This window comes from Odocoileus virginianus, chromosome 5, assembly GCF_023699985.2.
Source record: "Odocoileus virginianus isolate 20LAN1187 ecotype Illinois chromosome 5, Ovbor_1.2, whole genome shotgun sequence".
In the NCBI taxonomy this organism is placed as follows: Eukaryota; Metazoa; Chordata; class Mammalia; order Artiodactyla; family Cervidae; genus Odocoileus; species Odocoileus virginianus.
Genome location: NC_069678.1, coordinates 17,786,232 through 17,812,819, shown reverse-complemented (window position 1 = coordinate 17,812,819; position 26,588 = coordinate 17,786,232). Strand labels below are relative to the sequence as shown.

At 42.3% G+C, this 26,588-nt stretch overlaps 1 protein-coding gene and 1 pseudogene across 2 annotated transcripts in view; one reads left to right on the top strand and one right to left on the bottom strand.

Moving 5' to 3' along the window:
* Window positions 1-4,542: 4,542 nt before the first annotated feature.
* LOC139035336 (U6 spliceosomal RNA) lies at window positions 4,543-4,640 on the bottom strand (annotated as a pseudogene).
* Window positions 4,641-5,193: 553 nt separating this feature from the next.
* The window catches only part of SLAMF1 (signaling lymphocytic activation molecule family member 1), a 40,427-nt gene continuing 19,032 nt past the window's right edge, over window positions 5,194-26,588 (top strand). Inside the window, exons 1-3 of one of the 2 annotated variants that reach the window (XM_020915661.2) lie at window positions 5,194-5,514; window positions 14,079-14,420; window positions 16,340-16,624. In XM_020915661.2, the coding sequence (XP_020771320.1) occupies window positions 5,319-5,514; window positions 14,079-14,420; window positions 16,340-16,624 (823 nt within the window). In that variant the 5' untranslated portion in view covers window positions 5,194-5,318. Of the gene's footprint in view, window positions 5,515-5,695; window positions 5,877-14,078; window positions 14,421-16,339; window positions 16,625-26,588 lie in introns of those variants that run through there. The other variant, XM_020915662.2, reaches the window with a different exon arrangement.

The window sequence follows — 26,588 nt, the reverse complement described above, 5'->3', positions numbered from 1 at the left end:
GGGCAGACCCCAGGGTGTTTTTCCCAGTGCTTTCCCCAGGCCAGTTTTAGACTCTGCAATCAGGTCTCCTAGGAGATGTTTCAGAGTTTGGGGGAATTTCATACTTTCATTTTGCTTTTGTGGGGTTTTTGTTTATTTGTTGTTTTTTGTTTTGTTTTTTTTACTTATCCAGATAAATGAACTCATCATGGGCTCCGAGTGGCCAGGTGGTCTGGATTGCTTCTCAGTGACCCTTCCTGCGGGGCTGGCTTATATTATAGGGACCTCTGATCAGAGACCGGAGAATGGTCATTGGCTGGGAAGTTGGAATGCTCAGGGGCAGTCCAGAACCATGAACCTTCAGGCAGGTCACTTTGCCATGTCTCACCTTAAAGTGTCAGAAGAGAGAGTAGCAAGTCTCAGGGGGATATTTACACCGTCCTGATTAAGAGCAGGAGATGACCTCATTGTGCAGCCCACCTGAGATTGTCTGCAGAGGGTTTTTTTCACAGACACATGGTCCCCCTTGCTCTCAGGGAGGGGCTCCACATAGGCAAAGGGAAGGAAGTAGTGCTTTGTGACAAGAGATGAATGTGTGGGGCAGAAATTGTACTCATCCGATGCTCCTGTTGCCTATGTTTGTCTCTGTGCCAAATGGAATGTTCCACGGCTAATGGGCTATTGATCATCACAAGCATGAAGATTGGTTGGGATCCTTGTCCAGTGCAATGTGAAGGCTTTTTATAATGACTCTGTAAATACAAAGCATTATCACTGGTGTATCTTTTGTTGTTGATCTGTCAGAGTCTGTTCTTTATAGCTGACGAAGCAGCTTGGTGTACCAAGTTAATAACTGCAAACCTCAGGTTAGTCACCTTGCCCCTTAGGCTTTAAAATAATTTCCTGTGACAGCTGTAACAAAGCAGCTATAACAAATTACCACAAACTTGATGGCTTAACTATAAGATTTTGCGGATATTCTTTATCAAATTGAGAAATTCCGCTTCCCCCATTTCTAGCTGGTCAAGAGTTTTTCTCATGAAAAACTGTTCAATTTTGTCAAATGTTTTTCTGCATCCATTAACATGATCATGTGAGTCTTCTTCTTTAGCCTGTTGATATGATGGATTAATTGATTTTCACATGTTAAACCAATCTTGCATACCTGGGATAAATCCTATTTTGTTGGAAGTATACAGTTTTTTTTTTTCCTCCTTGTAGTTCTAACAGTTTTTGCCTCATTATTTGAGCTCTGTTGTTAGGTGCATACATGTTAAGGATTATTATGCCTTTGTGGAGACTTCTTTGTCATTATGTAATACTCCTCTTTATTCCTCAGAGCTTTCCTTACTTTGATGGCTTGCCTGTCAGAAATTAATGTGGCCACATCTGCTTTCTTTTGATTAGTATTAATTTGTTTTCTTTTTCCATTCATTTACTTTTAATTTTTTTATGTGTTTATATTTAAAGTGGGTTTCTTGAAGATGTATAGTTAAGTCTTGCTTTGGGATGCGCTCTGACAGTCTCTGCCTCTTAATTGGTTCATTTAGACTATTAACATTCAAAGTGTTTACTGATATTGTTGGGGTAATATCTACCATGTTTGTTACTATTTTCTATTTGTTAACCTCATTCTTTGTTGTGCTTTTTGTCTTCCACTCTTTTTCTGCCTTTTATGGTTGTGATTGAGCTTTTGTAAGATTTCATTTTTTCTCCTTTCTTAGTATGTCAGTTATACTTCTTTTTTTAACTTCTTTTAGTGATTGCCATAGATTTTGCAATATACATTTATAATTAATCCAAGCACAGTTTTAAATAACACTATACTGCTTCATGGGTAGTATGAGTACTTAATAGTAGCAAAATAATCCCAATTCCTCCCTCCTGTGACTTGTGCATCATTGCTGTCATTCGTTTCAGTTATATATAAGCATATATGCACAAGACATATGCAGAAGCATACATAATTTGGTATATTGTTTATATATTGTTGCTATTATTATTTTGAACAATGTGTTATCTGTTAGATCAATTAAGAATAAAAGGAATAAAAGCTTCTATTTTTACCTTCACTTATTCCATCTCTGATGCTCTTCCTCAGTAGATTTGAGTTTCTGACCTTTATTATTTTCCTTCTCTCTAAAGAAATTCTTGTAACATTCCTTACATGTCAGAACTATGGCAACAAATTCCCTCCATCTTTGTTTGTCTGAACATATCTTTATTTCTTCTTCACTTTTGAAGAATAATTTCACAGGATACAGAAAATTATAAGTTGGTGGTTATAATTATATAAGTTTTTTTCTCAACACTTTAAAGTGTTTTATTCCATTCTCAATTGTTGCTTGCAGTTAATTCTTTTTAAGTTAAAGAAATGTGAAGATATATAGAAGACATATATTGTGACACTAGTGACTTTATGCTGAATAAAATAAAAGTTTTTAAATACTAGAAAATATTTCCTCAACTTTTTATGCATGTCAAAATTAAAACTACAGTCATGACACACTTTATTTTTCTTCCATTTATTTTTATTAGTTGGAGGCTAATTACAACATTGTAGTGGTTTTTGTCATACATTGAAATGAATTAGCCATGGATTTACATGTATTCCCCATCCCGGTCCCCCCCCCCACCTCCCTCTCCACCCGATCCCTCTGGGTCTTCCCAGTGCACCAGGCCCGAGCACTTGTCTCATGCATCCAACCTGGGCTGGTGATCTGTTTCACCCTAGATAATATACATGTTTCAATGCTGTTCTCTTGAAACATCCCACCCTCACCTTCTCCCACAGAGTCCACAAGTCTGTTCTATACATCTGAGTCTCTTTTTCTGTTTTGCATATAGGGTTATCGTTACCATCTTTCTAAATTCCATATATATGTGTTAGTATACTGTAATGGTCTTTATCTTTCTGGCTTACTTCGCTCTGTATAATGGGCTCCAGTTTCATCCATCTCATTAGAACTGATTCAAATGAATTCTTTTTAATGGCTGAGTAATATTCCATGGTGTATATGTACCACAGCTTCCTCATCCATTCATCTGCTGATGGGCATCTAGGTTGCTTCCATGTCCTGGCTATTATAAACAGTGCTGCAATGAACATTGGGGTGCACAATGACACACTTTTAAGTTTAATCTTTTTCTCACTGTCTTACATCTAGATAATTAACAAAACAATAAATCAAGGGACTTCCCTCATGGTCTGGTGGTTAAGAATGCACCTTGCAATTCAGGAGATGTGGGCTGGATCTCTGGTCAGAATGCTAAGACCCTGTATGCCACAGAGCAACTAACCCCAAGCGATGCAACTACTTCGAGTCCACACACCACAAGAAAGACCCTGCATGGCGCAACTAAGACCTGACGCAGCCAAATAAATACATATTCTAAAAACCCAATGAATCAAAACTCTGATTTATATAGTTTTCCTCTTTTCATGGTATATATGATGTCATTGAATGCAAAGCTGGGGAAAGCCGTGTAGCAGCACCCATGATCAGATATTTTGTTCCCATGACAGAGGTACAATAGATGTAATGTTCTCAAGAGCATAGAGAATAGTAAAATGTAAAATAAAGAAGTAATGAGTTTTGAGTTTTCAATTCCCTCAGTTTTGGATGTAATTTATTTAATTATAAATGTATATAATTCCATTTTTAATAACATAATGTTTATCAATAACCAGCTCACAAGATTTCTGAAACTTTAACAACCGGCTCTCGAGAGTTGATATGTGCTGACTTCAGCACATCGCTGGGTAGTGTTGTAGGTAGGATAGATGGGTGTCAGGTGTTTATGTATGTGGAGAGGGGAATGATGAGAATAAAGAGCACTTTCACTATGTCACCAGCTCTTATTACCCTTATCCTCTTAGGGAGGCCCATTGGAAAGTGACTTTGACCTGTTATGTGGACTTTAAAAATACCTGTTACAGGAGCTTCCCTGATGGTCCAGGAAGAACCCACCGTGTGGTGCGGGGGAACGAGTATGGTGCGGGGGAACGAGTATGGGGAGATCTCACACGCCAGGGGGCAACTCAGCCCGTGCCCCGCAGTGGCCGCGCCCACACACCTAGAGCACGCGAGCCGCAGCTGCTGAAGCCCGTGCCGTGAGACCAGAGAGGCCAGCACAGCAAGAGGCCTGAGCACCAAGGTTCAGAAGCCCCTGCTCCCGCAGCCAGAGAAAGCCGGAGCCCAGCAGTGGAGACCCAGCGCAGCCCAAAAAGATACCTGTTACAACTGCATTTCAAAGTTTCCTTGTGAGTCAATAACAGTGTGTTTCATATTTATTGATTAACTTATGGAAAAGCACAAGACTTTCTGTCAGTTTTAGTCCCTCCTCCTCAACAAAAAGATTAGTTGCAAAGAAAAAAAAAAAAAGATTAGTTCCAAGATCTAAAATAAGGTAGCCCCTCCAAACACAGCATAGGGCTCATTAAATTCTACTGCAATGTACCCAGCAGGGAAATTGGGTTTCTGCCAGCTGACCCACCCTTGCCCACCTCCATCTCTCTGTGATTTTGGCACCAGGACCTGACTGCATGGAGAGATGTTCTCTGAAATTATGGAACAAATCAGAAGTAAAATGTCCATCATCCTTGCACAGGGGTCATGCTAATCTTCTCTGTATCATTCCAATTTTATTTACAGGGGAACAATGGGGAAACAGATGCAGAGAATAGACATATGGACATGAGGAGAGGGGAGGAGAGGGTGAGATATATGGAAAGACAAACATGGAAACTTACATTACCATATGTAAAATAGATAGGCAACGGGAATTTGCTGTGTGGCTCAGGAAACTCAAACAGGGCCTCTGTATCAACCTAGAGGGGTCGGGTGGGGAGGGAGATGGGAGGGAGGTTCAAAAGGGAGCGGATATTTGTATACCTATGGCTGATTCATTTTGAGGTTTGACAGAAAACAACAAAATTCTGTAAAGCAATTATCTTTCAAAAAAAATAAACTAATTTTTTTAAAAATTCAATCATCCAAGTACAACTTGAACGAACCTATCCAAATTTGGGGTCGCCTGACACAACTACATCTTTTCTTTGCACTGTAATTAGAGTTACCAGACAGAACTGCTCAGAGAGGCTTGACATCCCTTTCCCGGAGACAGCTGAGAAAGGGAGGGGGGTGGGGGGACATCTCTGCCAAGGCTGGGGGTTTGACCGAGGTGATTACACAGATCCCTTCCCGGCTCTTGCAGTGTAAGCACCTGACTCTGACTTCTTGGGAAGAGCAGAGTGACTTCAGGCTAGAGAGAGATGACCAATCCTCGAGGCACAGGCAGAAAAAGCCCCAGTGAGACAGGAAGCCTGCTGGTTTCTGATGCATAAACTAGACAGTAGAGGCAGCACTTGGCTGACGCGGAGCTCTCTCTGCTCCGGCTGGTGTCTGAGAGCAGCGGCCCGGCTCTCGCCAGACTCCCTTCCTTATCCTCACTGGCTGATGGATCCCAAGGGGCTCCTCTCCTTGAATGTCCTGCTGTTTTTCTCTCTGATTTTTGAGCTGAGCTGCAGAACAGGTAAGTGTTCATCTGTTTGAGGGCTTGGGTCCTAGGATTACCTATCAGGAATCAGCTATAGCCACCTAGACAAAGAGAGAGCTCGGCGGCCAGGGGTTGTTATTTGGCTGTGGGTAGGAGGCAGGGGGGTAGGGGGAGGGCTGTGATCTGCTGCCTCTTCCTCAGAGACTGAGTTCCTCCTGCCTCTGTCGAAGAGGAAGGAAGATTGTGAGTTACTGGGCTCCTGGGTCCGAGGCTCAGCCCCGCCAATCCTAGTTTCCAGGGAAACCAGGAGTTCCAGTCCAAGACGCCGGTCACATTCTAGACCGGCCTCTCTGGGCCAGAGGCTGCAGTCAAAGTCCTGGCTGAGTGGTTGGTTTTGTGTGAGTATCCTTCTGGGAATCAGCTGGGGGGAGGGAGCTCTGGGGGAAAATTGCTCCTACAGCCCTGTCCTGGGTGGGATCTTCACACACACAAGCAGACAAACCAAACATGGTCCACCTACAAGAAAGGGCTGTAGCGGGAAGACAGGGTCAACGTGAAAACCCCAGGCAATGGCTGGGAACCGATAGTGGCCAGTGTGGTTGTACTGGTGGCTGCTTTCCTGGAAGTAGCGTTCCAAGGCAGCAAGAGGGGAAGAGGCCAGGATTTTTGGAGCCCAGGGCTGGTTACAGTTAGTGAGAAATGCAAAGCAGGAATGCTCAGTCAGGGTAGCTCCAGTGTAGAGCCAAAGTGTTTGGAAACGGACTCTGCTACTATCTGTCTGGTTTGCTGGCATTCTCTGTTCAGTAGTTTTGTGAACTACTCTGTTTAGAGATTTGAGAAAAGGTGTTTGGGAAAGAAAAAGCCAAGCAAGGAGCAAACTTTGGGCTCGCTAAGGAGTGGATGAGCATCTCCTTTCTGCTTAAATGCCTTCAGACTTTGTTTAGACTGTGGGAGGCAGCCTAAAGTGGAAGCGGCATTCGGGAAAGAGGGAAAATCCTGAGGCTCTGGATGTTTTGTTCTTGGGGTTTTCAAGACCGCAAATCCATTATGGACTTTTCCAGGAGAAGCCCAGAGATACGCTGAGGTTATCTGAGGGGCTGCACTTGAGATTGGTCTTGTGACAGATTCCCAGATGAATAGCTCTTCCTTCGCCCTGCGTTTCCTCAGAATCAGACAGACTGATGGCTCTTGCTGCCCAGGGTCTCAGAGAGCAGTGATTGAACTCAGGGCTCAGAAAGCCATATGGAACTACTTTAAGCCATAATGAGATGGCTCAGATGATAAAGAACCTGCCTGCAATGCAGGAGACCCAGCTTTGATCCCTGGGTCAGGAAGATCTCCTGGAGAAGAAAATGGTGACACGCTCTAGTATTCTTGCCTGGAGAATTCTATGGACAGTGGAGCCTGGCAAGCTACAGGCCACGGGTTCGCAAAGAGTTAGACATGACTGAGTGACTAACACTTCACTTCAGGAAGAGTCAAACCTTCCTGGGGGCACTCCATTCACAATTCCACCATTTTTGGAATACTTTCTGGTGCCTATCAGGAGTGATGGGTTTGAACAGTGAGCTGAACTTTTCTGTCCCTGTGCTGACTTGTCTTCTGGTCAGCCTGGCCCTGGCATCTCAGGTTCTGCTGACAGCTGCTGCAGGCAAAGCTTTGGAGGTCACTGGTTAGTAAGAAACAGCCCAGCCCTTTAAAGGCGTGTCTATCCAATCAGCAGTGTTCATCTTTCTTACGACTGTCTTCTCTGAAATATGTACAAAAATTTTACTGTTTTTATTTTTAAACATGCACTCTCTTGTGAAACCCCAATAAAACCCAGACAGAAATGCTTTGCAAATGGGACAGGTCAACCATGACAGATTTACCCAACCAAGAAGCCCAATTCTTGTAAAATTAGTACCCACTCCCCTTCCCATCTCTACTCAGCTCACCTTCCAATTCCCAGTCAAAACTGTAAAAATTAAAAAGTCCACACGTCCCCTCCCCCAATGAACTGAATTCTCCATTTCCCCCAGTGATACATTTTTTAATAGGCTTCACTTTTTCAGAGCAGTTTTGGGTTCACAGCAAAATGATTGAAAAGTACAGAAATTTCCCAGGGCCCCCACATACACATAGCCTCTCCCATTATCAATATCTCCCACCAGATTGGTACATCTGTTACAACTGATGAATCTACCCCAGTATGATTTTTTATTCCTTCATTCAGGTCCTCCCCACTTTCATCACACACATAAGGCGAGAAGTGAGGGGCAAGTTGGGAGAGTGGTTCTAGACTTTGCCCAATCTTGTGTATTCACTGTCCCATTCTACCCCAATATTTAGATCTAGGCATTTTTATTTCTCAAAAGTTTTTATACTGTGACATAACGCCGCTGACTTCCCTATCTCTGGTGTTAGACTGGAAATCAGAACTTCAGGGCTATTTGGTTTTTTCCATAGATTGACTTTGGACAATCCCATTCAGCAACTATCTGTCAAGGACACACGGTATGGCTGGCACTAGGTGACATGTGGGGTAAAATGAACAACCACAGTCTCTGCCCAGAACTTGGCACAGACTCTGGCACATGAGAGCCCTTCTACAAGTGTTTGTTGAATGATTAATAACAGTATGTACAGAATTTTCTTGCTATATATCCAACACTGTTGTAAGTGCTTTATGTGTATTATTCATTTAATTATACCACCTCTATGAGTTGGTATTGCTACATTATGATTTTATAAAAGAAGAAAAAGAGGCATAGAGTAGTTAGTAATTTCTCCTTAATCACACAGCTTGACTCCAGAGGCCTCAAGGAATGAAACTGGATAAGCTTATGTTTAGGGAGGAGAATCCTAAAATTTGTATCCAGAAAAATTAGATTGTGCTGTCTATAATTGAAGCATGTGAGTTGATTTTAATTGAATTGAAATTAAACATAGGAATTCACAAAAGGTGAGAGAAGTTGGATAAATCAGAGAAGGAAGTAGAAGGCATATGGAAGTATTTGATCTGGGATTTGGAAAGTAGATAGAAACATCTTTCATCACGTGGGTTGTTTTTTTTTTTTTTTTGTAGTCATCACTTTTATTTTATTTTATTTTATTTTTTCCAAAGTATTTATATTTGACTGCATTGGGTCTTAATTGCATCCTGTGTGATCTACGTTGCAGCAGGCAGGCTCTTTACTTGTGGCATCCAAACTCTTAGTGGGATCTAGTTCCCAGACCAGGCATCGAACCCAGGCTGTATGCACTGGAAGTGCAGAGTCTTAGCCACTGGACCACCAGGGAAGTCCCCATCACGTGGTTTTTTAATTTAATTTTTTGTTAACTAGTTTGTTCATGGAGGAGTATCCTATGTAGGTCTATAAAACTTCAACAGTATAAAAGGGTATTGAAGAGAGATTTGTTTCCCTGTTACAGTGGTGAACAAAACAGACACAGACCCTACTCTTAGACGCTTGTAATTGCATAAGGATAAAAGGCATTGAACAAGAGTTAAAAGTGTGATGGGTGATATGAAAGGAGTGACCCAAAGCGCACTGGTAGCACACAGCAGAGAAACCATATCACAGCCAGGGGCCAGACGTAGAGGCCTGGAGGACGGCAGTTAGCCAGGCAAATAAAGGGCAGTGACAGGCTTTCAGGCTGGGGAACGGTAAGCACAAATATTCTAAGATGGAAAGACCCAGCAGCATCAGAGAATGGGACTAGAAGGACACCTGGTAGGACTTCAATTTAAGAAGGAGACTAAGATACATTATCTTTTCTTCGTGAGCCCAGATTTCCCATAAGAACTATGAGGGTTCTGAGTCCTCCCTGAAAGAAATGGTGTAGCAAGATGCCCAGTGTCGGGGCTGCCCCCCCCCCCCCCGCCAAAAATGTTATCATTGGGTAGAGTCCCACCTTATGAAAGGGTTGGCTAAATGCTACTAATTTCAGGAAAATATCCATGGGCTCATGTGAATCACTCTACTTTCTAAGTAGAATTGCCCTGGAAGGAAAGTGAGTTGGTGTTAACAGCTGCAAATGTTTCCTCCAGACTCTTTTAGTAAACAGGGTCTGACTGAATCACAAACCCACTGGAAAACACTCATCAGGCAGTAGGATGTTTCAGGAGCTGGTACTCTACTTGCAGGGTTTTATGAACCACTTTAAAGTCCCCACTTGTTTTTCCACTCTTGCTCGGGTGTCAGTGAGGTCACACACACCCCCCTACAGACCCAGCCACTCACACACTCAGTTGTTACATCATCATTCTTTATGTGGGTTGTGGCATGTGAGGGTCTGTTCTTAATGAAGTTTTGATTCCATTCCCCATGACCAAGTCTGCTTAAACCACTCATCCTGTCATTCTCATCTGCTCTCTCTTTCTTTCCCTCTTCTTTAAAAAGAAATTTTTTTCTTTTTTTTTTTTCTTTTTTTTGGCTACTTTGCCCCATCCTCTGTCTCCTCTTCCCCCAACTCCCTTCCATTTCTAAATTCCAAAAACAACCATGGTGTAAAGAGTCTGTTGGATTAGGTGAGTGGAAAGGACACACAGGCCACAAGAGAGGGTGGAGGCTTATGGTCTATAGGTGGGTATCATTTGCATTTTTTTCTTCTCCATATCAAAACTAATCTAAAAAAATCAACAATGTGATGGTAGTTTTCAACCTTGATTTGCAGCCCAGACTCCTTTGAGAAGTGACATTCATGGCTATGCTCCTAGAAAAAATGTACATATGCTTACCTATATGAATTCTAAATTCAATTTAGGGGGCCTGTATACCATGTGATATTTCTACTTGCATGGATGGTTCTAGTTTTCTGCCATCCCTTTATGGGTAGAAGTTTAGGTTCAGGATTCAAGAGTTACTCTCTTAGGTATCATATGTACCACATTATCTGGACAGCCAGGCATCCATAAGTGCGACTAGAAGGAATTTCAACATGTTCTCTTATATATCTTTGTAAAAATAATAATACCAGCACCAAGAATAGCATTCTTTGTCTAATAAATTAAGCAACTGTTTAATTAGGCACTCTGTTTCAAGAGTTGATTTAATAGCCATATCCAAAAGAACAAATGCTAATTGTCTTTTCACCATTCCTTAATAGTTATGTGCCAGGAATTCCCTAGCAATCCAACAGTTAGGACTCAGCATTTTCACTGCTGGGGCTGAGGTTCAATCCCTGGTTGGGGAACTAACATCCCACAGATCACATAGCATAGGAAAAAAACTTACAAGAGCCAACCATTCAAATCCTAATTTTTCTTTTTCCCAACCTTTAAATCTCTAGTCTGATATCAGCAGGGCCCTTTGCAGGATATCAAAGCATTTTGCTATCAAGAACATCTGAATCTGTTTGCCCAAATTTCCAACAACACATCTTAACCACAAGTTAATTGTGCCTTTTCTAGGTGTCTGCATTATTTAAGCAGACAGTTTTATTGTGCTCTTTTGACTTTCTTATCAACTAGAACAATCTGTGCTCTCTTTGAGTCATGGGCTCCTTCTTTTATGAACATTAGCTTATGATTAAGTTCAGTTATTAAGTTCAGCCACATATGGGTCAAAGCTAAATAAGAGAGATTTTTAGTCAGGTAACATGGCTTTCAGCATTCATAAATTAAACAGATATTTATTTAAAATCTATTGTATGCCAACCACTGCTGTAGGTCCTAGGGAAAAAACAATGTACAACACGAACTTCTTCCTCTTGAGAAGTTGGCATTATAGTAGGGGGGGAGGCAAAAATAAAAATGACCAAATATACAGTATAACATCAGACAGTGATAAGTGCAGCAAGAAAGGATAGGGTAGGATAGATAGGATCATCAGAGCAGGTTTTTCTGAAAAGATGATTTTTTTGAAATCTTGAATTGAAATTGAAATTGAAATCTTGAATTGAAATCTAAAAGAAAATGAGAGCATGAGCTCTTTAGATACGTAAGAGATTTCCAGAAAGAGATAGAACAATAAATGCAAAAGCTATGAGATGAGAATGCTCCAGATGAGTTATGGACCAGCTGGAGCTGGTGTGGCCATAGTGCAGTGAGTGAAGAGTGGACAGGAGATGGAGTCAGAGAGGTACAAGGGACTGGATTATTCAGAATCTTTGAAGCCATAACAAGAACTATGGATTTTGTCTCTCTTTGAAGAGAGGCAAAATCTGACATAGTTTTAAAAGGTTTCTCTGTCCATTGTATAGATGCAGGAAGATTTGTTGGAAGACAAAAGAAGAGCCAGGCCTGGGATGATGGTGGTAGAAATGAAGAGGGTTGGAAGTTCTCAGATGTCGGATACATTTTGAAGGCAGAGCCAACAGGATTTGCTGATAGATTGAATATGGAATATGAAAGGAAGAAAGGAGGCAAGGGTGATTCCAGTGTTTTGGCCTGGGAATTGTAATGTTATTTGCAGAAGAGGCTATAGAATCAAGAATTCATTTGCTAAGTCTAAGATGCCCTTTAGACCTCCAAACAAACACTAATAGTAATTGGTGTAGGCAGTTTGGAGTACAGTGAAGGATTTGGATGGGCGATACCTCTCTGGAGGCATTCCAGAAACCTGTCAAACTGTGCAACTATTAATAGATAAGTGTGGCTGGGAAAGAGGAGAAGTCTGAGTACTGATCCCTGGAATGCTTCAATTTTAGAGGTCTTTAAGAGCAGAAGGTTTCAGTCAAGGAGATTGAGAAAGGGCAGCCAATGAAATAGGAAGAAAACCAAGAGAGTGTATTGTTCTCTGGGCCAAATGAAGACAGTGTTTCAACAGGGGGATGTGAACTTTCTCAGCACTCTTGAGAAAACAAGATGAAGATGGAGAATTGACTTAGTATCATGGGATATACAGTGACCTTGACAAGAGTGGTTCCAGTGAGGGGTAAAGGAGAAGGCCTCTCTGAAGTGAGTACAAGGAAAAATAAGTCAGGAGATGAGAACAGAAGGGATAAATACACATTAAAGAACTTTAGGATAAAGGAAAACAGAGAAATGGGGAATTGGCTGGGGATGGACCTGGGATCAGGGTTTTTAAGATAAGGGAAATTACATGTTGGTATGTTGGGTGTTAATAGAAATAACCCTCAATGTACCATAACAATAACAAAATTGATGATGCAAGGGGTGGCAGAAGTTGAGGGAGCAAACCTTAAAGTGAGTGAGTGCTCCATGAAGAGGCTAGCCTTACCCAAGAGCATAGACCATCCATCCAAGTATGTAGGTTGACTTGGTAGTGAGAACAAATGGAAGTTCTCTTTTGTTTCTTTTCTTTTTTCAGTGAAATGAGAGGCAGGTTCATCAACTGAGGTTGTGGGTTTGAGGAGAGAGGAGGTGTTAAAAAATCAGCAGTAGGATCCCTTACAGTGGTTTGAAAGGTTTGGGTTTTTTTTTTTTTTTTTTTTGGTTCGGCATTTTTGAAAAAGAGAAATAAAATAATTTCTCTCCCTCAACATTATTAAATATCTCAATGGCTTTTTGGAGAGATAAGATTCCACAGGCTCACCTTCTCCTTGACTCTACATCCCTCAGACTTTTCTCTTTCCTTCTCACTTGAAACGATGCTTCTGTAACCTTGGTCTCTTGGGCTCACAAGCTCAGAGTTAGTTTCAGTTACCCTCCTTCCTTCATACTATTTATGAGTAAGTCTCCTGTGTATGAACGAGTTAAGTCCCCTATGTGTGATTGAGTTACATTCTGAGAGGGAGCTCGTAAATCCAATTTGCTCATAAATCCTATTTCTTTGTGGGCCCAACAAAGTTAGCCTACGTACTCAACTAACACGATCGGCTATATAGTACTGGACTGTACTGGGTTGATGATATTTTTCACACAAATAATGCTTTAAAAAACAAACACATAAAAAGCATTTTGAGAAGGTCATGTACACACTGCTATATTTAAAATGGATAACCAACAAAGTACCTATTGTATAGCACATGGAACTCTGCTCAGTGTTATGTGCCAGCCTGGATGGGAGGGGGGTTGAGGGAGAATGGATACATGTATATGTATGGCTGAGTCCCTTCACTGTTCATCTGAAACTATCAGCATTGTTAACTGGCTATACCGCAATACAAAATTTTTGGTGTTAAAAATAAAAATAAAATTAAAAGAAAACATTTTTAATCTTACAGTATAGTACCTTGGAAAGTACAATAGCACAATACAGTAAACAGTTGGCATATAAGGGCACGTTCACATCTTTGAAAGTTTACAACTTGAATACTCATATGTAGGGGACTTACGGTATCCAGTGGTGGTGAGAACTCTGGCTGAGGAATTAATCTAGTTACTAGTTATATGACTTTAGGCATGTCATTTAACTTCTCTATGCCTTACGTACCTTAACTGTAAATCTGAGTTGATAGAATTCCCTCCTAGATCATAGAGACCAAGTATTCTAGTTAGCCTATACAGTTCTATTACAAGACTTCCATCTGGATTTTTTTAATATTGAGAATGAGTGAGATCCTCATGACAGTCCTTATAAACTAGTAAGGATCTGGCAACCCCAGGGATTGGCCAAGAGGAAGAGAGAGATCCTTGTCTGTTTTTCCTGATGCACGGACATAAGTCTCAAAGGCTTCTATGATAAGATACTTCCCTCTCCTTCTTTCCACAGGTGAGGGCTTGACCAGTTCCACAAAGATGATTCTCGGGCAGCTGGGAAGCAGCGTGCTGTTGCCCCTGGCATCTAAGGAGATAAGCAGGAGCATGAATAAGAGCATCCACATCCTTGTCACAATGGCAGAATCACCCAAAGACACTGTCAAGAAGAAAATAGTGTCCCTAGATCTGCGGAAAGGTGACTCTCCACGTCCTCTGGAGGATGGCTATGAGTTTCATCTGGAAAACCTGAGCCTGAGGATCCTGAAGAGCAAAAAGGAGGATGAAGGCTGGTACTTTATGAGCCTGGAGGAAAATGTTTCAGTCCAGCAGTTTAGCCTGCAGCTGAAGCTCTATGGTAATGACGGTGGCTTCCGCGGCCCACAAGGAACGACATAGTGCCTTGCCTAAGAATTCAAGCTTCTCTCAGAAGCAAAGGGTATTCCGAATTGGAAGCAACTTGAAAGACATCTCAGTCTAGGGTTAAACAGTGTTTCAGGGGAAAGTTTTAGAGGTTCACAAATCTTTTGGGGGGGGGTCCAAATTGCACATTAGTAGTAGCTGATTAGCACTAGTTACCTTTACCCCCACTTTCTAAAGGAAAGGAGCCCAGCTTCCTGTAAGCTAGAGGGCCTGGAGCCCCAAGAGTCTCAATCTTACAAATAAGATTTTGTTTGAAAAAAGTGGGTTTTTCTTCTGATTTTTAAAAGTTTGAATACCACTGATCAAGCAAAACCTCTCTTTCATAGGCAAGGACACTGAAATCAAGAGATAAGTGGTTTGCATGTGCCTACTCACATCTGCGTAGGTGGTTCACTACACTAGGGGTCCTGGGAGAAGGAGAGCTGAAACTCAGCCCACACACCACTCACCAAGCCCTGCACCCTGGCAGAGGATTGCATCTACCCGATGGAAGAAGCATAGTTTTCTCACTTAAACAAAGGCCCTGGTTACAAAAAAAATCGCCTAGTTGCAGAACTTAAACTAAAACCTAGGTCCAGCTGAATCCAAGGCCAGTGTTTTTTGTTTTGTTTTCTTTTTGTTTTTGAGCCTCTTTAACTGCCAGCCCCTCTTGAATGCACTCAGGGTTTATCTCTTCAGTCCCAAAGCTCCTTTGAATTCCCAGGGAACCTGGCAGGCATGTGTGGTGTCCTGCTTCTTCACAGTGATTTTCTTATCTCTGAAGATGGGTCAGGAAGCCCCATACACACATTTCTTTAAAATCCTCAGGTACCACAAGACAGCAATTCCCTCCCCAGGCTTCCCTTGGTATCCTCCCTTCCAATGCCTGCAGAATTCCCACAGCCCTTCACCAACTAACAGGGCTCTCTGATCATTCCAGTAGTGTCCCCAGGGCAAGGCTGCCATAAGCACAAAGGTTACACATAGGTTTTCTAGAACAGTTCACTGTCTTTGTCACATCTTATCATATTTTATGATAAAATTCTCACCTTAAAACATATGTTCTCTGCAAACCATGGTTTTGTCTCAAGTCAAAGAAAGAGTCTGGATTTTGGAATCAGACAGACATACTTTCAGATCTCAGCTCGGCTGTTAAAAGTTGAGTGGCATTATTACGCTACCTCTCTGGAACTCAGCTTCCTCATCTATAAAATGAGAATAATTAGAACTAGGATAATAATTGTTGAGAAAGTTGTTGAAAAGATTAAAGAACATGATGAGTGTGAAATTCTAGTATTCTGCCTGTCCTATAGTAGTTACTAAATAAATAGGACTTTCCCTTTTACCTTGCCAATTTTACATCATTAGAGTGAAAAAGTTTGGTGAGGCCTGTGGCTATCCCAAGTTCAGGCATCCTAAAGCACTTGCCATACACACACACTCACACACACAGTACAGATGAAATCCCACCACTGAAAAGTCATTCTTTTAGATATAGAAGGTAATAGTTTAACCAAGGACATTAAAACCCACGGGGAAATTAGCTGAGAGCAAACTCCCCAGATGGAATACAGGAGAGCAACCTAAATTAGAAACAAGAGGAATGCAAGGGGAGCCCTAACAGTCTTGGTGGGAGGGAACTAAAAGACAATATTTCTCTTCTCTGCTTTATCCCTGGTCCTGGAAAGGAGCATAGAGGGGTAATAGGGGGAAGGAAGGTGCGAGGTAGTAGGTTCCTACTAGAAATATATTACACCGCAGATCCGTAGGGAGGGAACGATGCTGTTAGTTTGCATTATTTCTAACAAAAAAGGTTAAATCACCGTTCCAGAGGATTCATTTCAGTGATGGCTCCCTTCCTCCCCCTCTTGACAGAGCAGGTCTCCATTCCTCAAATTAAGGTGTTGAACTCCACCCAGGAAGATGGGAACTGCAGTCTCAAGCTGGCCTGCATGGTGGAGAAAGGGGATCATGTGACTTACAACTGGAGCGAGGAAGCAGGCACCCCCCTGCTGAGTCCCGCCAACAGCTCCCACCTCCTGTATCTCACTCTTGGCCCTCAGCATGCCAACAACGTCTACATCTGCACTGTGAGCAACCCCATCAGCAACAGCTCTCAGACCTTCATCCCTTGGTCCAGTTGCAGCTCCAGTCCGCCAGGTAAGTGTCTGAGAGGCAGCTTTTATGCCACATTAATGATATGGACGCAGTCCCCACCTGGACCAATGCTCTGCTTCCATAACCATGGCCTTCACCTTGGGAGCAACACTTTATATTTTCTCTATGGTTTGTAAAAAGCCTCCCATGTGCATGCAGTGAGTGGCTACTCTTCATAATGAGCAAGATGTTGTTATGCTCCATTCATAGTTGAGAAGACTGGTGAGAAATGATGGAACTAGACCCAGAGTGCTGGGTGAACCCTCCCCTCCCCTCCTGCCTTGGCGCCAACCTACAAGGCTGGCGGGGTAAGGGAGTTAGGCAGCAGGTCCTGACTTCCAAGTTCATGCTCCACAGTGGGACAGTTCTACACCATCAATAAGTATTTATCAGCCACATGTGCTGTAGGAAATTGGCAACAGATATGACATACAACCTCTCCTGTCCAGATAATACATGAAACATGTGCTCAGTAATGAGAAGCAAGATGTAACAAAGGAAAACATTTTATGAAATGGACTGTGACTCCCACAGCAGGTCAGAGGGCCAGGGGAGTCAGGTCTCTGACTAAGACCTAGACTGTGAAGCTTGGGAAAGTGGTAAGTCATATAGCATTTGTTGTTGACAAAGCATTTCAACTGTATGATCTCTTCTGTTCCTCACAATGGCCTTATCAGATAAGTGTTGTCATCATCCTCATTTTATTACAGATTAGGAACTTGAAGCTCACAGCCTGTAAGAACGCTTCTCAAGTTTTTTCAGGTTATAAATGGTTCAGTTCAGTTCAGTCGCTCAGTCATGTCTGACTCTTTGCGACCCCGTGAGTCGCAGCACACCAGGCCTCCCTGTCCATCACAAACCCCCGGAGTCTACTCAAACTCATGCCCATCAAGTCGGTGATGCCATCCAGCCATCTCATCCTCTGTCATCCCCTTCTCCTCGTGACCTCAATCCCTCCCAGCATCAGGGTCTTTTCCAATGAGTCAACTCTTCACATGAGGTGGCCAAAGTATTGGAGTTTCAGCTTCAGCATCAGTCCTTCCAGTGAACACCCAGGACTGATCTCCTTCAGGATGGACTAGTTGGATCTCCTTGAAGTCCAGGGGACTCTCAAGAGTCTTCTCCAACACCACAGTTAAAAAGCATCAATTTTTTGGTGCTCAGCTTTCTTCACAGTCCAACTCTCACATCCATACATGACCACTGGAAAAATCATAGCCTTGACCAGATGGACCTTTGTTGGCAAAGTAATGTCTCTGCTTTTTAATATGCTATCTAGGTTGGTCATAACTTTCCTTCCAAGGAGTAAGCGTCTTTTAATTTCATGGCTGTAGTCACCATCTGCAGTGATTTTGGAACCAAAAAAAATAAAGTCTGACACTGTTTCCACTGTCTCCCCATCTATTTCCCATGAAGTGATGGGACCAGATGCCATGATCTTAGTTTTCTGAATGTCAAGCTTTAAGCCAACTTTTTCACTCTCCTCTTTCACTTTCATCAAGAGGCTTTTTAGTTTCAGAACCTAAACCTAGATCTTCTGACTAATCTTTCCCTGGAAAGATAAAGTGTCATTGTTCTGTTATCAAAAGGAGGGAAGGGCTGATTAAGTAAGCCCATCTCTCCACTTGAGACTGGAAACAGCCTGGAATCAGACCACTGAGCCTTTTCACTAAGATCTTGTGTCCGTGCCTCAGGTAGGTTCAGGGACTGAAGAACCAGTGTGTTGGACCTGCCAGTCATTACCTATGCCCTGACATTCTTCCTTCTGCACCCACTGAGGGTAAACAGGAATCATTCTAAGGAGACTCTTGCCTACAGTAAACCTGATGTATATTTGGAAGGCTTTTCTAGATAACCAAGGATCCAGGGACAGGAGAGTCCAGCTAGGTCATGCCCTTCAGCATAGCATGTCCAGTCAGCAACTTCCCTGAGGTATTCCAGATGCACTGCTGGGGAAATCCACCTGCCTTCTGCATCTAAGAGCTCCTTGGTGAGACTCACCCACTGCAAGTTGCCTCCCCCAGCCACTCATGGCAGAGTCGGCCACCTGTCCACTCACTTGAGGTGTCTGGCTGCTTGCCTACCTTGCACATGAACCACATTCAGAGTTTCTCCCCCAGCTATTCAGAACATGCTGGTGGGATCAAGAAAGCAGTCTTTCATGAGTGTAGAGTTTACAGAATGTAAATTCTAGGGGATCACAGACCCTTCATCCCTGCCTGACCCTGATCTCAGGTACCTGTACCCTGCAACCCCACTCAGAGTCCCCACAGATGTTGCTGAGGGGGATACCAAAGTGCACCATCACAGAGCTACCACCCCGATTGATTCCAACTACTGTCCTCTTTTGCCTGGTTTTCTACAATAGCCTTCTTCCTGGTCTCCCCACTGCCACCCTTGGCCCCCTGCAGTCGATCCTCTACAAGCAGTCAGAACTAACCTTTGAAAACAATACCATGGGGAACATTTTCTGTTTGGATTACTATTGGATCTCAAGTGTCACAGACCAAGCCTGATATATAGCAGAGATCAAACCCTGAGCCTTTGGAGTGAGAGCACTGTCTCCAAGACCCTAGACCAGAGAGCTAACCCTAGGGAGTATCAAATAGTGAGAACTCACAAAAGGAAACCACTTGAATACAAGACCCAGCATCACCCAACCACCAGTAGCACCCTGTGCAGGACGCCTCATCTAAACAACAAACAAAACAGAAATACAAACCCAGTCATCAGCAGACAAGATTACTGCCTCACTCAGCCTTGCCCATCAGAGGAAAAACAAACAAACAAACAAACAAAAACTCAACACAAATCTCACCCTATATGAAGCTTACACAAACCACTGGACCAAGCTTAGGGAAAGGGAACTCACTCAGTCGTGTCTGACTCTTTGCGAACCCATGGACTATAGCCTACCAAGCTTCTCCATCCATGGGATTTTCCAGGCAAGAATACTGGAGTGGGTTGCCATTTCCTTCTCCAGGGGATCTTCCCGACCCAGGGATCGAACCCAGGTCTCCCCCATTGTAGGCAGACTCTTTTACCATCTGAGCCACCAGGGAAGACCAAACTCAGGAAGGCAAAAATCAAAAGGAAGAAAGAATTCAACCTTCTTCAAGGAAAGAATTCAACTTTCCTTGACGCCCAGGAAAAGGAAACCTCAAACACAGTAAGTTAAAAGAAAATAATGAAAAGGCAGAGAAATACTACACAAATGAAGGGACACACTAGAAACACAGAAGTCCAAATAAATGAAGAGGAAATAGGCAAACTACCTGAAAAAGAATTCAGAATAGTGATAGTAAAGTTGATCAAAAACCTTGAAAACAAAATGGAGAAAATGCAAGAATCAATTAACAAAAACCTAGAAGAATCAAAGAATAAACCTACAGAGACAAACAACACAATTACTGAAATTAAAAATACTCTAAAAGGAATCAATAGCAGAACATCTGAAGCAGAAGAACGAATCAGTGAGCTGGAAGATAAAATGGTAGAAATAACTTCTGAAGAGCAGAATAAAGTAAAAAGAATGAAAAGAACTGAGGACAATCTCAGAGACCTCTGGGACAATATCAAATGCTCCAACAATCTAATTATAGGGATCCCAGAAGAAGAAGAGAAAAAGAAAGGGTATGAGAAAATTTTTGAAGAGATTAGAGTTGAAAATTTCCCCAACATGGAAAAGAGGCACAGAGTCCCATACAGGATAAACCCAAGGAGAAACAATGCCAAGACACATACTAATCAAACTAACAAAGACTAAACACAAAGAAAGAATATTAAAAGCAGCGAGGGAGAAGCAACAGGTATCATACAAGGGAAACCCCATACACTTAACAGCTGATCTTTCTGCAGAAACTCTGCAGGCCAAAAGGGAATGGCAGGATATATTTAAAGTACTGAAAGGGAAAAATCTACAACCAAGATTACTGTATCTGACAAGGATCTTATTCAAAATTGATGGAGAAATAAAAAGCTTTTCAGACAAGCAAAAGTTAAGAGAATTCAGTACCACCAAACCAGCTTTACAACAAATGTTAAAGGGACCTATATAGTCAAGAAATACAAGGGAAGAAAAAAGATCTACAAAATCAACCCCAAACAATTAAGAAAATAGCAATAGGAACATAAATGTCAATAATTACTTTAAATGTAAATGGATTAAATGCTCCAACAAAAACACACAGAAAGTAAACTCTAGATCCAGTGTTACCCTTCTTACTCACAAAGATAAGCCACTTAACCTAAGACTCAGATTCTTTATCTAAAATAATACCTGAAAGTTTTTCTTGAGTATGTGTCAATTATGTTAACTCTCATTTAATCCTCACAGCAACCAAATAGTATTAATAGCCCCACCTTACAGATGAGGAAACAAAGATATGCAAAAGTCATACACCGAGCAAGTGGCAGAGTTGAGTTGTCTGATCTTGAAATCCTCATGGGTACTATTGGAATAGATAATACACTTTTAAAATGCCTTACAAATCATAATAAATATGTTTGCTTTTCCTTTGTGGCTGAGAAAGTGGTAGCCCTCACCTCAGCACAACCTTCTCTGGTCATAGCAACCCCCTTAAGAGCACCAAATGTTTTACCCTGACCCATCTCAGAAAAGAAGAATAATTCTCTTAAAGTTCCTCAGTATGGTTTAACAAGAATTTACCTAATGCATCTCAAAGTCTTGGCCATAAAGGTTCTGCTAGAGGCACTTAGCTCAGGACATTCTTAAAAAAACATGTAAAGTGACTTCTCTGGTGGTCCAGTGGTTAAGACTGCACTTCCACTGAAGGGGGCATGTAGCTCAGAGGATAAAGCATCTGCCTACAGTGCGGGAGACCCAGGTTTGATCCCTGGATCAGGAAGATCCCCTGGAGAAAGAGATGGCAACCCTCTCCAGTACCCTTGCCTGGAAAATCCCATGGACAGAGGAGCCTGGTAGGGGGCTTCTCCATGGGGTAGTCCACAGGGTCACAAAGAGTTGGACACGACTGACCGACTTCACTTTCTTTCTTTCTAGGGAACTAAGATCTCACATGCCACATGACATGGCCAAAAAATAAAATAAAAAATTGAATATAAAATTTTAAAAAGGGAAGAAAAAAGAAACATGTAAAGATGTTTGAGTGGACCATGTAAACCACTTTGAGGACTGAGTATGCACTAGTGTGACCCGATTTACTGGATATGGAGCAGGCTTTCATGAGATGGGAGGGACAAGAAGTGGCAGAAACATGGAACCACGGGAAAACACTGTCAGGACCTCAACTCAGGTGTTAAGGCAGCTACTCAGCAGCGATTGCACTTTTTGGACCTCTGTTTCATTACATGTAAACTGAAAAGGGCGAACTCCTGAAGTTCTTTCCAGAGTAAGTAGTCTATAAGTCCATTTGTATGTACATTAATAAGAAATGCTAATGAGGGATTACCAAGGTATACTCATTTGCTAGGGGTTTTGTAAAAAGATGCTGTAAACTGAGTGACTTACATAACCAAAATTTATTGTCTCACAGTTCTGGAGGCTAGAAGTTCAAAATCAAAGTGTCAGTAGTGTTAAGTTTCTTCTGAGGACCATGAGGGAAGTATCTGTTCTAGGCTTCTCTCCCTGGCTTGGAAATAGCTGTCTTCTCCTTTTGTCTCTTCACATTGTCTTCCCTCTCTGCATATATCTGTCCAAATTTCCCCTTATTAAAATGACATCAGTCATGTTAGATTAGGACCCACCTGTAATTACTTTGCTAGGGTTGCCATAACAAAAACACCCCAGATGAGGTGGCTTAAAAAACAGAAATTTACATTCTCACAGGAGAAAGAAGGCTAGAAGTCCAAGATCAAAGGTTGGAAGGGTTGATTTTTTCCTGAGGCCTCTCTCCTTGGCTTGTAGATGGCTGTCTTCTTGCTGTGTCTTCATGTGGTCTGTGTTCACGTTCATCCCTAGCGACTCTTTGTATGCCCAGATTTCCTCTTACAAGGACACTAGTAAGACTAGATTTGGATCCACCCTAATGACCTCATGTTAACTTGATTACCTCTGTAAAGACCCAGTCTCCAAATAAGGTCACATTCTAAGGACTTAACTTGTGAATTTTTGGGGAAACACAGTCAACCCATAACACAAACAGAGATCCCCTCCCCTGCCTCCAGGGATGGGGAACCACAGCATTCGAGAACCAAATCATGCAGCTACTCTATGGCATGCCATTTTCAGTACACCAGATTGCCTAAATATGGAAAACAGAATTTTATTATTTGATTGACTTGGGTTTGCAAAGGAATACCACTAATTTTTAAAACACCATGCTTAGTTCACAAACAAAACATTACTGAGATTCTACTGTGTTCCAACGTTGAGTTAGGTGCTGACAACACAAAGACAAAAAAAAAAAAGACACAATCTTTGCTCTTAAGAAAGGGAATAGCTCTATAAGAAACTATTATTCCAGGTTAAGTAGTGCGATAGGGGATGTGCAAGTTAACCCAGAGGAGGGAATACTTGACACTGTTTAAGCAAATCAGAAAGAGCATCATGGAGAATGTGACACAAACTAGGTTTTAAAGAATAAATAGAAATTATCCAAGCAGATAAGAGAAAGACACTCCAGGCAGAGAGAAAAGCAGATATAACTGGGCCTTGTTGTGTATTGTCCTATGGTATTCTGATGGGAAATAATAGATAGTTTTAGATAGAAGAGTAATGTGATCAGCTTTGCATTTCAGAGAGAATTTTCAGTGGTGTGGACAGTAGACTGTGGTGGGGAAGAAGCAGAAGAAAAAGAAACTAGTTGTGGGGAGGGCCTATTATTGCAGTCACCCATCAAGAGATGATGAGTCCTGAGCCAGAGCACTGGCTGTTCCTGTAACAAAGATCCCATTCAAGGGAGGGAAATCCCAGGCTTGGGATGATGTGGTGGGGTATGAGGATTTATTAGAGGTCTCTTTGCCATCTATAATAAGAGCAGTGATTTTAAGACATTTTTCACTTTCATTTATGAAAATTTCAAATGGTAATGATGTGATGAAAGCAAATGTGACATGATGTCAGCAGAAGTTCTCATCAGGACTCAGACTAAACCATACAAGAACATATTTGTTTCTCAAGATCTTTCTTTCTTAACGATTGTCCAGGCTCTCCATCATATATTCATCTTTATTCCAATTGTTATCTCAGTGTTTTACAGCAAGAAATACCTTCATATCTATTGTTATGGAGCCTCTTTACTAGAAAGTACTTTCTTAGTGGCTCAGTGGTGGGAAAAAAAAAAAATCCACCTGCCAATACAGGAGACGTGGGTTCAATCTCTGGGTCAAGAAGATTCCCTGGAGAAGAAAATGACAACCCACTCCAGTATTTTCCCGGGATCCATGGAAAAATCTCCTGGGAAATCCATGGACAGAAGAGCCTGGCAGGCTACAGTAGACAGGGTCCCAAAGAGCTGGACATGATTTAGTGACTAAACAACAACAAAAAACCAAATCGAGGGATGCTACCAAGCCTTCTCTGAGGTCATGTCAATGTGGGTCAGCCCTGGACAGTAAGTGACTTGCTGCCATCCTTCATGACTGTGCTCTGAAACAGTTCTGTCTGTGCAGTAATGAGTAATACTAAACCTTAGACAGTTGAACTCAGAGGGAATGCCCCTGGGAGCTCATTTTGAAAAGAGGACCCCTTTCAGTAGATTAGCAAAAAGATTGGCTCAGCAAGTCTAGGTTAGCTCAGTGGAAGGAAAATCTGACTCCTGCCAGTGAGCTCCGGGGGCTCCCCCTTTCTAACAAGGCCATTTCATCAAAAGGGAGCTCCCATTGTTACTGAGTCATCTAGCTGTTCTGTGTACAGGCAAGTCCCTCTCCCCGGAACTCCCAACCCAGGAAGCATGGCCACAGTCTTGGAAGGATGAAACCTGTCCCCTCTCACAGACCAGAGCCCTGTCACATGGCCACACCTGCTGCACAGGAAGCTGAGAAATGTAGTCCTTAGCTGGGCAGTCATGTGACTGGACAAGACTTGCTTTGTCGGGGAAGAATGAAAATGGCCCCAGGGGTTACACCCAGCAGTCCCTACAACACAATGCTGGGTGGGATGGGCAAGTGTAAGGGATTTTTCTGGAAGCTGAGAACTCTGTAATAATTTTTACTTGGGTGGTCCCAGATCTTAAATTAGTGTATGGTTTGAGACCACCCTTCCCCCACTCCCAATTCTGAGAGGAAACTGCCACCAACAGAAAGGTGTCTCTTGAAGATGACTGACTTCTTCAAGTTGATGTGCTCCAGGCAGACGGCCTTACTGACAGAACCACATGAAAGGCAGGAAAGAGATATGGCACTCTCAGACCGTTACATTAGCATCTCAGTATCTCCTGGGGTGAGCTACATTTGTTTCTCAGATTCTTTTTATTTTCTTCTTTATCTCCCTTAAACAATTAGAGTTTGGGGACTTGAAAGAGACTTTTGTGTTTCTGTGGCAGCAGACTTTCAGAGATAAATAAAAAAAGGCCCTTCAGCCTTTTCCTTAGAGGCGTAGCTACCTGCCAAGTTGTCAGGTTTAAACCATAGCCAATCAAATAGAAGACTAAAGGTTGGAAACTCATGCAAAGAACTCTTCATAAATGGCTCTGGAGTTCTCAACCAGCCTGCTCAGCTATCTCTAAGAGGTTCCATGGAAGGGGAAAGTCCTAACTCTCCTCTTGAAGAATGTTCAGGGACTTCTGGCAGTGGTTGAGAATTTGCCTTCCAACACAGGGGCTGTGGGTTTGATCCCTGGCTGGAGAGCTAAGATCCCATGTGCCTTCAGCCAAAAAACCAAAACATAAAGCAGCAACAATGTTGTGACAAATTCAATAAAGATTTTTTTAATGAATTTTTTTTTAAAGAAGACTGTTCAGATAAGGATTCTTTTTAGATGAAGAATGGGACCTGTGGACCCCAGAACAATATTGGTCTGATTTCTGAGCATTGTCATCCTGAGGGGCCTCACTATATGACTGAGCAAAAAAGAGGGAGAGCAAAAAGAGCCAGAGTCTCTGCCACAGGAAGTGGTTGTTTGAAAATGGGAACACAGATGGTGCTGAGAGCACAGATGCACACCTCCTTTCTGGTTCCATTTGGCTATAAAAAAGCACTGCCAAGTAGGTCATTGATTGTTCTCTTCTACTCCTGCCTTGGGCCATTCAGAAGGTGACCCTGAGTTCCTTCTGAGACCTTCTTATACTTTTGTGTATGTGCATGCATGCTCAGTCATGTCCAACTCTTTGCACCCCACAGACTGTGGCCCTCCACGCTCCTCTGTCCATGGAATTTCCCAGCAAGAATACTAGAGTGGGTTGTCATTTCCTCCCTCAGGGGATCTTCCCAACCCAGGGATCAAACCTGCATCTCCTGTGTCTCCTGCACTGGAAGGTGGATTCTTTACCACTGAATTACCAGAACCTAGAGTTCTGATAATTCTTAGCCAAAGGTATATGACAGTCTTCTCCCAGCTTCATGCTATGGCTCCTAATTTAATTTAACTTAAATCACTTGCCCATCATGTGTATATTGAGTGCCCCCTGCCCTCTACTGTGTCATGTGGAAAGGGGAATGCATGTGAAGCATAAGGTACAGGATCTACCTTCAAGGAGTTTACCATCTAGATAGGATTCCTACACCTGACTGGGTTAGAAAAACATGATCATATTAAAGAAACCACTACTAGAATTCCTTTTGGGGAAGGAACAGAGTTTCTTTAGGATAAAGAGCTTCATAAATGCTTTATGAAGAGTGTAAGGTGCTCTTTATGGAAAGCAGAAGATAAGACCTCCCTCCTGCAAAGAATCCAGCTGTAGGTTAAATACTTCTGTGTTATAATGGGGGAAGGTGTTGCTTGTGCAGATATAGGAAGAGAAAGATAGGGTCTGAGCCTCTCATGTGTTAGAAAGCTTCCCTTTTCACGATGGAATCTGCTCTTTGTGAACTGTCAAGTCTACATACA